Source organism: Erythrolamprus reginae, chromosome Z, assembly GCF_031021105.1.
Source record: "Erythrolamprus reginae isolate rEryReg1 chromosome Z, rEryReg1.hap1, whole genome shotgun sequence".
Taxonomy (NCBI): Eukaryota; Metazoa; Chordata; class Lepidosauria; order Squamata; family Dipsadidae; genus Erythrolamprus; species Erythrolamprus reginae.
In genome coordinates, this window is record NC_091963.1 from 95,983,208 (window position 1) to 95,997,177 (window position 13,970).

The following is a 13,970-nucleotide window of genomic DNA, read 5'->3' on the forward strand; positions in this document are numbered from 1 at the left end:
CCATGATGTCCAGTCATATGTGACTCCTTTGTATGCTGCTGAAAGGCCAGGTTGGCCACAGGAGTTCCCCCTGGACTGCTTTAGCCCTTGCTGGCATCAGAGAGACCTTGGGGTGCAATCTCTATGGACTTTCTAATGGATTTCCCCCTGTCGTCTGGTTTCACGACCGTGTTTGCACTGGTGGACATGCTGATGAAGATGGCACACTTCATCCCCTGTCAAGGATTGCCAATAGTTTGGGCCACTGCCCGCATATTCATCCAGCATGTCTTTTGACTACATGACCTACTAGATAAGGTCCTGTCGAACAGAGGGGCCCAATTTACTGCCCTGTTTTGGAAGGAGTTGATGATGGCCTTAGATGTCCAGATTTACCTGTCATTGGCTCATCACCTCGAAACTGACAGTGGCACTGAAAAGGAATATTAGAGCAATATCTGTGCTGTTTTGTCAGTAAGACAATTGAACAGAGTACTTAGCAGTCATGGAGTTTGCTTTTAATAATTCTCAACACATCTCCACTTAGACAACTCCTTCTCTAGCCAATTTGGACTATCATCTCTGGTTCTTCCTGCTCACACACCTTGACTCCCCAGTTCCGGCAGCGAATGAGTTCTTGACCAGAATTGCAGGGCGTTCACCAGTTGTTGAAGCAATATTTCAATAAGGCCAAAGACGATTATAAAAGGGTCACAATCATTGGTGGGCAATCATTATCTTGGTCCTTTCCCTGTGGAGGTGATAATCAATCCAGTGGTCTACTACCTGGCCTGCCTTTGTCTTTTGAGTTTACACCTCATGTTTCATCGATCCCTCCTTGTTCCTGAATGACCCAGCTGTCCACTCTGCCAGCTTGATTGTCCTCAGCTGGTACCCCATGACGATGCACCACATAAATCTGAGGTCACCAGCATTTGCGATTCCCATGAATGAAGGGGCGTTTTCAGTACCTCATCGAGTGGAAGGGGCATGGTCTGGGATGAACTGATCTTGCGAGCACCAGAGCAGCAGCGGCAGGAGAAGGAAAAAAGCAGCACATCCAAAGGACCCAAGGCGGATGCGGGCAGCAGTCTCCCAAAATCCATGGAAAGTGAGCGCTCTCTCCCCCCCTCTTTCATTCTCCTTCTTTCTCTCTTTCCTCTTTCATGATCTCTTTCTCTCTTTCCTACCTCTTTCATTCTCTGTTCTGTCACGTAGATGAGACTGCAGAACGCTTTGTGTGGGAGGGTCAATTTGTCTGATATGCCTAGTGAGGCAATAGAGAGGAGTGGCACATGCAGGCCGTGTGGGATGATAATGAATGGGGGGGGGGAGGCAGGTGTCCACCCCCTTTCCTCTCTTGCTATGCAGGCCCTGTGGGATGGCAATGAATGTAGAGATGGGTTCTAACTTACCTCACTGCTGGTTCGCTTCCTTCCTTTTCCCCACTGTACCTCGTGGGGAAAAAAGCCAAAAACAAGATTGCAATGCATGTGCAGTGCTGGAAACTCTGCTTCTGCACATGAAGATGAAAAAAGAAAGAAACCCCCCCCCAATTTTTTTTAAAAAAAAATCCCGCCAAAAGGATGGCAGTGCCCTTGGACCAGCACTGACAGAACCATGGCATCATTGTGATGTCACCAGTGTCTCACTACCAGTTTGGGCGAACTAGTCCGAACTGGTAGGAACCCCACTTTGTCAACTAAGTGTACAAACAGACAGAGGAACAGTGTTCATGTCTAATATGTTTTAGCAGTGACTGAGAAAGAAAGAAAGAAAGAAAGAAAGAAAGAAAGAAAGAAAGAAAGAAAGAAAGAAAGAAAGACATAAAACATAGAAAAACAACCCCTACATGCTGGCAGAATGGCTGAGCTCAGGAATGGTGTATTACAAAATATGAAAGTGCATTGCTAGCAGATGCAGGAATGAGTAAACTATATTGGGATGAAGCAATTATTTGGACAATAGACCTTTGTCGTTCAGCAATTAATCAAACTTCATATAACATGTTATATGTAAGACAACCATCTTTGGCACATTTAACAATCTTTAGCAATGCATGAGTACGCATTCCCAAAACTGTTAGAAAGAAAGAACAGCTAAAGTCAAGGAAATTGAAATATGTAGGTTATCAAAGGCGTATAGGTTTACAGATGGACACAAAAATGTAGTTATTTCACATTTTGCAAATTTTTTAGAAATTGAGAATTGGGAAAAGGTACATGCCACGAAATGTTAATGCCTGTTAGTCAAAGGTCTCCAAGGGATCAGCATTCATATAGGTATGTTGATCAAAGATCTGAAAGTGTCTGAAGTTCTGAGAATAGCTCAGAGAAATGCTTAGAAAGTGGGGGTCTCTGTGAAATAGGAACAGTTTGTTCCAAGGAAGTATGAAAGAGCAAACAAAGGTGTTCCTCCAAGAAGGTTCACAACAAATGAGGTGAAGGTTTTTGTCATTTTTGTTGACCTTGAAATTGCCGGATAAACCTAAATATGATAAACCTTTGCAAAATAAATGCAAAGATTCTAAGAGAAATAAAGAACTATTTAAGAATAGAAATAAAGAAACTATAAGAAGGGAGGTGTTAGGACTCTGTCCAAAACAGTTGGATTGGCAATATGTAAACTGAGCTATGTCTGATTTGCTGAGGTGTTGGCCACAAGAGGAAGCTGAAGTTCATAGCTTATTTCTCCAGAGTCTCTCTTTGTTTCTCCTCTTTCTCTGACTACTCACTCTGAGTAATACTCACTGTTAGGTTAGCTCTGCAATTCTCTGTATGCTATGTATTGTAGTTATATATTATAGCTAAAACGTGTTTATATCTTTGTTTACTGATTATGACAAAGACAACTGGTAATAAAGACTATGTACTTGATAATATTTAGATTATTATTCTGACTATTATATATATGATTTTAGACTGTTTATAGGAAGATGCTATTTCTTAAACTAAACTTTAATTCAAGTTAGTATATCTGTGTGTGGCTCAGTAGGTATTCACAACTAATCTCAATATAAACATTTCTGTGTATGCACAATTTAGGTAAATAAGGATTACTCTGCTCATACATTAATAGGGGGTATATTCTAGGTCAGTGATGTCAAACATTTTTTTCCTCAGGTGCTAAAAAAGCATGGGCATGCGCTATCATGCATGCACGAGTGCCCACATTCATAATTCAATGCCTTGGGAGAGTGAAACAGCTTCCTACACCCCCTGGAGGCCCTCTGGAGGCTAGGAACGGCCTGTTTCCCAACTTCTGGTGCGCCCAGTAGGCTCATGTTTCACCCTCCCCAGGCTCCAAAGGCTTCCCTGGAGCTGAGGGGAGGTAAAAACCCCATTCCCCCAGAGGTTCTCTGGAAGCCAAAAATGCCCTCCCAGAGTGTCTATGTGAGCCAAAAACATGCTGACCAGCATACACATACACGTTGGAGCTGAGCTAGGACAACAGCTCACGTGCCAGCAAATATGGCTCCGTGTGCCACCTGTGGCACCTGTGCCATAGATTTGCCATTACTCTTCTAGGTCAAAAAAGAAAAACTGTACAATTATTGAAGGATTTGAATATTGAGGTGAAGGGAACTATACAAGTGTTTGAAGATAGCACGACATGTGTACAAATGGCAATAGGCTAGAGCAGCGTTTCCCAACCGGTGTGCCGCGGCACACTAGTGTGCCGCGAGACACAGGCAGGTGTGCCGCCAAGCTCCCCGCCCGATCTGCCCCCTCTCCTCCGCCGCCCCCTGCCTTGGGGCGCGACTTCTCTCACGGTGGCTGCGGCTGCAGCTTCAGCTCCTCGGGACGAAAGCGCTCCCAGCCCTCTCTCGCAGCCCCCTGGCTGGGAGCACTTTCGCTGCGAGAGAGGGCTTTCTCCATCCGTTTTGGGAATGCACGCCCCGCCCCTCTCTCTCTCGCGCTGCTCCCCTTTCTCTCATCCCTCCCTGGCTTCGCTTCTCAATCCCTCCCTCCTTCCATCTTTCCTTCCCCTCAGCCGTTCTGTCTGGGGGTCTCCTGCTCTTCCCTTCCCCGCCTCCCAGGCTTTGCCTTTGCCACCCCCACCCTTTTTTGGTTGACAAGGAGTCCTTTGCCACATCCCGCAGTTCGCACTCGGCTTGAGGTCGCTTTCCCTGGCTGCGCTCGGAACCGACAGAGCGCTGCTCTTTCTCTCTCTCACTCTCTCCCGTGAGGCGGGGGAAGGAAAAAAAAAGCAAAAACAACCTTCTTGCAGCGTGCCCGCGCTCGTCCCTTCAGCAGCGAGGGAGGGAAGTCAGAGGGCGAGGGAGCGAGGGAGCGCTCTTGTCCTCGGTGCCCTCTGCAGCCTGCCTTACTTCTTCTTTGCCCCCGCTGAGGGACGGAGAGAAAGATAGAAAGGAAAGAGGGAGGGAGAGATAGAAAGGAAAGAGGGAGGGAGAGATAGAAAGAAAAGAGATAGAAAGGAAAGAGGGAGGGAGGAAAGAGGGAGGGAGACATAAAAAGGAAAGAGGGAGGGAGAGATAGAAAGGAAAGAGGGAGGGAGACAGAGAGAGAAAGAGAGACATAGCAAGAGAGAGAGAGAAAAAGAAAGAAAGAGATAGCAAGAGAGAGAGATAGCAAGAGAGAGAGAGAGACAAAGAGATAGCAAGAGAGACAGAGAGAGAGAGAGAAAGAAAGAGAGAAAGAGACATAGCAAGAGAGACAGAAAGAGAGCAAAAGAGAGAGAATGAAAGAGAGATAGCAAGAGAGGCAGAGAGAGAGCAAGGGAGAGAGAAAGACATAGATGGAAGGAAGGAGGGAGAGAGAAAGAGAGCAAAAAAGAGAGGAAGAAAGAAAGAAAGAGGGATGGAGAGAGAGAAAGAAGGGAAGGAAGGAAGAGAGAGAAAGAGGGAGGGAGAAATAGAGTGAAATTGAGGAAGAGATATTTTTTTTGTCCAAACTTTTCTTTAGCCCCCCCGCCCCCCCCGCCCCCCCCCGCCCCCCCCCCACCCCCCCGCCCAGTGTTCCCCAGGATTTTGAAAATATGAATAATGTGCCGCGGCTCAAAAAAGGTTGGGAAACACTGGGCTAGAGTAAAAATCAGAAGCAAACATGTTGACATAAAATATTTTAATGTCAGAAAAGCAGTAAAAATATATATATATAATAGATATAATTTATTGTCTATTAGAAGATAATTTGGCTGACCATATGACAAAGCCATTGGCTATACAGAAACACATGGATCTTGTGAAACAACTTGGTTTAAATGCTGCCAGCTATAAATCTGAAGGTCTTAAGATATTTAAAATTTAATAGCTGATGCAGTGAAGGGTTGGGCAGTGAATAAGAACACACAGTTATAGCTAAACTGGTTGAAGAGAGCTGGCCACTACATGGGGCAATTTAAGCTGTGATTGGTTGCTGTGAGTGTAAAGAAGGAGTTTCCTTGTTTCCCACCTTTTTGCTCCATGTGCTGTGTATGCTATCTGTGATTTACTGATGTTCCTGCTGTATTGATTTATTTGATGATGCTCCTGTTTGCCCCTTTTATTTACTGTAAATATGTTTATTTATATTAACCACAAGTACTTGTCAGTGTTTCTGATTTCAGTTGGACACTAGCTGCCCAATTCCGTGATAACTTTATTTAGTTTCAAATAATTAATAATGTAGTAAGCACTAACTTTTGGAGTTGTCTCATTAGTCCAAGATTGAGATTGTCCATAGGGACCATATAACCTGCCTTTAGAATAATTTTGATATATTTATTGTGTAACTGAACATCCTCAGAGAAGAAGACTTCTGGCAGGTCATTGATGTAGAAGTTAAAAAATACTGGGTCTGGGAAACATTTTTATCTAACAGCATTGATACTTGATATGTAGTGCGTTGGTTACCATTTGCTGTATATATACTCTTAACGCATTGCAATAACAATAAGCTTAAGAACTCTTTGAATTTTCATTTTGTATTGATCCGTTCTCCACATAAATCCTAAAACTAGATAAAAATAACTCAAGACTTACACATTTTACTTATGTATTTACTGAAGAAAATTATTCAAAGCTATAGAACATATCTTTGTGTGACAAAAGCATATTTTGTTTTCAAAAGCTGGTGTGCCCTGTTTGCAGAGCAATGAACTGTATTCAATGTTTCCAATAAGTGTTATCCCCTTCACATTGGCTGGAAGGAATTTTAGCCTTTTTCTTTACAGAACAGCTTCAACTCGGGAATTTTGGAGGTCTTCCTTGTATGAACTACCTGCTTTAGATTATTGTACCACGTATCTATAGGATTTAAATTGGGGCTTCTAGTTGGCTATTCTAAAACATTAACTTCAATTTTAACCATTCTCTGGGAGCTGCTTGCGAGGAGGATTGCCCGCATGCAGCTGTGGAGAATCCAGCCGGCGGAGGAGGCCAGCGGTGCAGCTCTGATCGTCCGGCAGGAGGGGACTCAGCTCCATCAGCCCCCACTCCAATCTCCTGCCTCCAGGGGCATCCCCAGGGCCGAACTGCTGGCCTCCTACCAAGGATTGTCGGGCGCCCTCGGCATCATTCGGTATATAAGATGCACTCAGTTTTTGATGCATTTTTTGGAAGTAAAAAGGTGCAACTTATACACCAAAAAATAGGGTAGTAAAACCAGAGCTACATGGCTTGGAGATTTCTTCGTGTGCCATAGATCTGATCCATCTTTGTGCACTATAGGAATAGTGCTTCAGGTCTTGAGGCAGCACTCCTCAGTGGAAATAGTAAGCCCAACAATAGGAAGGAATTACATGATAGTCATAAAAAAGACAGGGAGCATGGTTCACTTTAGATAGTGGTGAGAGAATACAATGGCCTATTTAGGCTGTGCAGGGTAGCCAAAAAAGTACAGAGATTGGGGAAGGGGGATATTGATGGTGGAGCAGTCTTTTGCTTTGGAAAAACCAAGAAGGACTAGTTGCAGAATAATGGTACTATTACAGTATGTAGTCTATTTTAATTCAGTAGAAAGAGCTGGAAGGGATCTTGCTCAACCCTCTGTTTAAACAGAAGATGCTATACCCCTGATGGCGAACCTATGGCGCACATGCCAGAAGTGAAACATAGAGCCCTCTCTGTGGGCACATGCACCATCACTCTAGCACAGTATGCCATAGGGCGGGTGTCAGTAAGCCATAGGTTATTTCACCCCTCTGCTGTGACTCCCTGTTGTGTGATCCCATCATTGGCTGGCCCCACCTCTCAACCGGCCCTCTCAGTCACCCCAAAGGAGTCTTTGTGGGCTGAATACTGAGAGGCATGGATTTCTTCTGCCTTCTGTGTTCCCAACCCATACTGAAGTGAACCAAATGGACCAGGCTCTCCCTCCCTGTTAAATGGCCCTCTGCCAAGTATGGCTCTAAACATTCATACAAATCTAATAAATGATTATTATTATTAAACATTCGGCCTGCGCCAGCACTGTGGTGATAAGGTATGCACCCTGCCTGCTCTGCTCTCTCTGGCCAGAGTTGGAGCTCCATACTGCCCCCTTCCTGTTGGAACACTATGTTTGTTTGCTTTCTGGTCACCCCTGAGGAGGGAGTTGTGCTCAAGCTACCCAGGTCCTCATCGCAGGGGAAGAGAGGGAGAGGGAAGGGCAAGTGTCTCCCAAAAGGAGTCAGGTTGGAGTTGCCTTATTCTCCATTGTGCTGGGCAGCGAATCCAAGCTATGTCTCCCTCTGCCCTTCTGATTCACCCTAGATGTGAAGCTGAGCAGGAGATCATGGACGGACAGACAGACAGACAGACAGACCCAAAGAGGGAGGGAGGGGTCACAGCATCCCTGTAGTGATTGCCATTTGTGATCTTCACTGCCAGCTTTCAGTGAGGTTCTGGTGACCACATAACATCACACTTAAGCAGATAATGAATTTACTACTGGCAACTTGAATTGTTGGAATGGCCATAACCAAGGTGCATGGTCATGGGATATCAGTCTTTACAATTATGTCACTCAGTAATAGAAATGTAAGAGAAGTAACAGTGGAAGAGAAATGGTATTTGCCTAATCTCTCGTGTTTTTTTGGTTCTCATGTAGATGGAGGAAGCGAGGAGCCACAAGATCGAAGGCAGGCAAGCATAGATTATTGTCAGAGTCATTCTGGACAAGGTAAGTAAACAAATGAATTTCAGATGTTCTTGCATTTGAGATGAGATGTTTAATATTTATTTTCATTTGAAAGTATAGTTGGCAATAATTCAGGTTTTAATGATATTTGGACTTTCAAAAAGCGAAATGAATTGCTGTACATGCTTATCTCAACTTTTTTCTCCTAAACAAGAAAAATGAATTTAATGAATTAATTAATTAGTCAATCTTGTTTTTGCTAGGAGGTGACTTTATTGTTTAATACATAAGGTTTATTAAGAATATATATAAAAAAATAACTAAACATGCAAAAGATCACAGTAAATTGAATGTAGGTAAGCTATGATTCTTGAGAAAATAAATAAATAAATAAATAAATAAATAAATAAATAAATAAATAAATAAAAATAGCACTTGAGAATACAGCTCAACTGACTTGTCTTGAAATTAGTGGAGTATTCTGAACAAATATTCTCTCACTTCACTTAATCAGCTCTTTGTCAACTATCTGTATAATTTCTGTGTTCCTCTTTCTACTGAGTTTTAGGTTTTTATCCAGCTACATTCTACTCTCGTATAGCACCCCTTTATTACATTATAGTTTCATGTAACATTGTCTTGAGAAAATCTATATCTTATAAAATTGAAGGCATCTATCAATTAGAAATAGTTTAGGGAATCTGATTTCAAGGAATAGACTTTCCTATCTGTATTTCTGTTAAATGTTTCTTGAAGATAATTTATGAAAAGATTAGGGTAAATAACTTTTCTAACTTTTTTTGACCCCTCTCAATAAAATATCCACTTTAATCCCTTTATAAAGAAATCAGATAATATCTCCTCAATAATGCACTGTTAATGTAGTTTATGGAATATGCCTCATAATAGTTAAGAAGCGGAGAGGGGCGGCATACAAATCTAATAAATAAAATTTGATAAAATAACTGCATACTTGAAATATTGTTCCTATTCATCTTAGTTACCAAGAAATATACCCAAAATATTATCACATATATACAATAAAAATATTAAGAAGTTGGTAAGGATGGTGAGAAAAGAAGGAATGGTTAGGTTGTAAACCGCCCTGAATCCTTCGGGATTGGGTGGCATAGAAGTTGAATGAATGAATGAATGAATGAATGAAGGAAGGAAGGAAGGAAGGAAGGAAGGAAGGAAGGAAGGAAGGAAGGAAGGAAGAAAGAAAGAAAGATCGTAAACCAGAACAGGATCAAGGACTACATTACTCCCCCTTCCACCCAATTGCCATTACAGTGGAGAAAATGTAGAGAAATTTCAGAAAATGGAAGAACATAATTTCTTTAAAGTTCCTCTCTTCAGAAGCAATTTACTGTTCTCCACACTTTTCTTTTTAAAACAAAAAAGAGGTCTGCTCAAAATTCAGAATGCTGTCTTTCTGATCAATAAGGAGTCAAACCATATTTCCTTTTTTGAATCCTCTTTAAATGTGCATCTTTATCTTAACCCAAGGTGAACTTCTGTTTAACTTTTGATGAATTAATTAACTGTGTGCTCTTGTTTAGCAATTGAAATTGGTTCTTTTGAAATACTTACAAAGTAGCATGTAAACCATATTTGAGGTCCTATTAGTGTAATATTATAATAAATAGAATAAACAAATGATATGTTTCTTGTCTGGTCGGAGGCTGATTGCCAGTATTACTCTCATTCAAGTTTGCATTGTTGTCAGAGAGTAATTTGGGTATAACTGTGTTTAGTAATCAGAAAATGATTTTTTCTGCTGTTGTTTATGCAAACAGTTACTATCAAAGGCAGTTGTTAAACAAGGACAACCTGTATAACATATTTTAAAATTATATTTAAATAATATTTCAAATTAGAAGAATAGAATAGAATAGAATAGAATAAAGAGTTGGAGGGGGACCTTGTAGTCCAACCCTTTGTGCAGGCAGGAAATCTTATACCATTTCAAAGAAATGGTTATTCAAACTCTTTCCAGTGTTGGAACATTTATAGCTTTTGGGGGCAAGTTGTTCAACTGATTAATTGTTCTAACTATCAGGAAATTTTTCCTTAGTTCTAGGTTGCTTCTCTCTTCATTAGCTTCCATCCATTGTTTCTTGTGCTTTGAAGAATAGCTTGATTCCCTCTTCTTTGTGATAGCCCTTTGGATTTTGGAACGCTGCTATCATGTCACCCCTAGTCCTTCTTTTGATCAAACTAAACATACTCAATTCCAGCAAATGTTCTTTATATGTTTTAGCCTCTAATTCCCTAATCATCTTTGTTGCTCTTCTCTGCACTCTTTCTAGAATCTCAACACCTTTTTTACAACATGGCGATCAAAATTGGATGCAGTATTCTAAGTGTGGCTTTACCAAGGCATTATAAAGTGGTTATTATAAAACTATATTCAGAATATAACATATATAATATTATAATTATGGGGAAAGGAATTTAAATTGTTGTAGAATTCTTCTCCAATCAGCAGATAATGCCTTTTTTGTTGTAATGTTTTCCTTAAATTTATCTAGCTTTATTTCCAAACCAATTATTTTGCAGCAGCAAGCCAATTTTAATAGAATTCCATTATCAAAACATTGACTTTTCAGCACTTGAATAGTCTCCAATTATTTGAGAATCTAGAAAAAAATCAGGCAAGAAACTAATTGCTTAATGAAAAAGAAGTTTTACTTTTGAATCAGCATGAATTTAGGTTTTATATCAGGTTCTTTTATTCTGGGTAGGAGTCTGGACTTGAACATCAAAACAACCTTTTGTTGTCTTTAGTCTGAAGAAGAAAAAAGAAGAGAGAAGGATAAAACGGAAAGGTATTAGGTATTAGGAGTATTAATTGCTGACAAGTTGATTTTGAAGAATTTATTTCCTGTAATATAGCTGGAAAAGCTTTTTAAAAATTCTCTTGCCTCAGTCGTGGACTGATGTTTTTACAAATTCTGGAATGGTTCAAGTCATCTGGTCAATAACTGAAGATTACCTCTTATAATTCTTTTGGATAAGAGATTTTACTGTCATCCCAATTCTTTCTTTTGTCAGCATATTGCTTAATTCTAAAGGCAAAGTATAATTTGCAGAGAGATATTATTGAGGTTCCCAGATCTGTTTGGTTTCTATTGAACAGATATATAATTTTTCTCAATAATTGTATAGCATTAATAATCAGAAAATGGGAGAGCTCATACTTTGATTTCTTAATATTCTGGAACCTTTAACATTCACCTTTTATGTTTATGCCTCTGGATACAAAATATGGAGATAGAATACATGGACATGAATTGGACTTCCTGATATTACCCACATAAAATATGTGGTGTATCTCATAGGCAGTCTTGGATACTTGGATATAAAGTTGTGCCCATTCTTCTCAATTCCAAGAAGTTCTAATCCTTTATGCATGTTTTTCCTCTCCTATTACTACTAAAGAAAAACTGTTACCAATAGGTATTCCTAACCTTCTAATATTTTATGCAATGTACATTTGTCTAGACCTAAACCAAATGAGTTGAATAGGGGCTTTGGCTCTCTAGGGACATAATAGGTGGTACCTAACTCAAAGCAGTAATTGAGAGGGATCTACGAATCCTCCTGGCCAATCATTGAAATATGAGCCAGTAGTTTTGCAAAAAATGTGCCATTTTCCACAAAAAAATGGGGGCATTTTTGTCTTTGCCCAGCCCCCCAGGAGCACTCTGTAAACCACCCAAATCCTCTGGGTGCCCTGAAAAACAGGCCCATTTTTGCATAAAAAATAAAAACATAATGAGGTGCACTGAGGGTTTGGGAGGACTGTAGAGTGCTCCTGGGATTGGGGAAAATAAAAAAAAATTTTTTTCTTACTTACCTCTTTGAAATCTTGGTGTATCTTATAGTCTGAAAAATATGATAGTAGCCTTTGAATTGTTTGCTAACTGCCTGAAATTGACAGGATGTTAATTCACCTGAAACTTTTCCCTAGCACATTCTTGTAATTGAAAAATTAATTACTGGAAAATAATTTTATATATATGTTGACTTTAGTACTTTTTTGTTTTTGCAGTTTTTCACTTTCTAAGTAGTAACCCTATATATATCAGTTTATAAAGTAGAAGTCTTCGGTTTTAATATAATATATACCAATATATGCATCATCTTACTTTAGAGCAGGGATGTCAAACTGAATTTCTTTGAGGGCTAGATCAGGATTATAATTCTCTTCAGGCCAGGTGTGGGGAGAGGGAAGAGTGGGTGAATGCCTCCTGCAGTACTGTGCCTGCCAAAAGGGGGTGCAGGAGGCTGCACCCTGCATCTTGTTTCGGTTGCCAGAGGCACTGCGGGCCAGTCCTTTGCTATTTCCAGGCCGGCCCCCGGGCTAGATTTTAGCACCCCATGGGCTACATCCGGTCCACAGGCCTTCAATTTGACACCCTTGCTTTAGAGCATAACTGGGAACAGAATGAAAGAAATTGGAGAAGATAGGATCTCCCCTTCCTGTTTGATTTGTTTTTCATATGTGAACCTCTGGCACATACAGTGGTACCTCGTCTTACGAACATAATTCGTTCCGTGACGAGGTTCGTAAGTAGAAAAGTTCGTAAGATGAAACAATGTTTCCCTTAGGAAACAATGTAAAAGCGAATAATGTGTGCAAATCTTTTAGGAAAATCCCAAACTTTAGAAGGGAGGCAAACAGGAGGTGGGGAGGAGCAGCGAAAGGGGGCGGGTGGAGGAAGCAAGGCTAGCGGGGTGCTAGCGAAAGGGTGTGTGGGAAGGAAGAAAGGCAAGGGGGTGCCCCTCTCTTTTCTTTCTTCAAACACACCCTTTCAATGTCTCCAAGCGCTCCGTTCTCCTTGCTTCCTTCACACAAACTCTTTTGCTCTCTCCAAGCCACCCCTCCCTTTTCTTTCTTCAAAACATACTCTTTCAGTGCCTCTTCAAGCACTCCGTTCTCCTTCCTTCCTTCACACAAACTCTTTTGCTCTCTCCAAGCCACCCCTCCCTTTTCTTTCTTTCTTCAAAACACACTCTTTCAGTGCCTCTCCAAGCACTCCGTTTTCCTTGCTTCCTTCACACAAACCCTGGCAATGGAAGTCCGGAGGCAGGGCATCCCAGCGGCGGCGGCTTGAGTTCGTAAGGTGAAAATAGTTCATAAGAAGAGGCAAAAAAATCTTAAACACCGGGTTTGTATCTCGAAAAGTTCCTTAGAAGAGGCATTTGTAAAACGAGGTACCACTTTGTATACTTAAGAGAATTTACTGTAGAAACACTTCCTATTTATCTCTGCATGTCTGTTAGGGCTATAATTGTTAATAGTTACCAACTACCAGCTTACGTGTTGTAAGTAATTTCTCAAACAAACAAACAAACAAAGCAAACAAAAAGCAACAATAACAAACAAAAAATATCCTGCTTCTATCCTCTTTTCTGCAAAGCTAACCGGCAATATTGGCTAGCTGGGTACAAGACCTGATTGTGGAAAGTACCCACTCTATTTGAATTGTGGAGTTTCTAATGATTTTTAATTTGATTGATTTGTTCTTCCTTTCCTCCTGAGTGGGCTGGAATCAAGAGCTATTTTGTAGGTAAATACTCTAATTATATTAAACTTGCTTTTGAGACAAATTACCCAGATTGCTCTTTGAAGAGATCAGAAGGGGCATCATCCAACAACTAAGAACTGCTAAAAACTAGGGTTTAAAGGAACATTTAATCTTATTGTATTTGCTCTCAATTAGATTCAGCTATTCACTTTTCTTCCTTAATGGATTTCTCGCCAAGAATGGTTTTAGTATGAAGACTTGTTAAAAAATCGGTTTGCTTTTATTTCAATCATGGCCTAACATAAAGCAAATAACATTACAAACATTAACAATAAAACAATGATACAAAATAAATGTTAGAAATGTGACACTAAAGAAGGAAACTTTAGACAAA

General features: G+C 40.6%; 1 protein-coding gene across 1 annotated transcript in view; it reads left to right on the forward strand.

Moving 5' to 3' along the window:
• TANC2 (tetratricopeptide repeat, ankyrin repeat and coiled-coil containing 2) overlaps nt 1-13,970 on the forward strand; it is a 257,730-nt gene that overhangs the window by 80,576 nt on the left and 163,184 nt on the right. Inside the window, exon 3 of the mRNA XM_070729274.1 lies at nt 8,010-8,081. Within this exon, the coding sequence (XP_070585375.1) occupies nt 8,010-8,081 (72 nt within the window). The remainder of the gene's footprint in view (nt 1-8,009; nt 8,082-13,970) is intronic.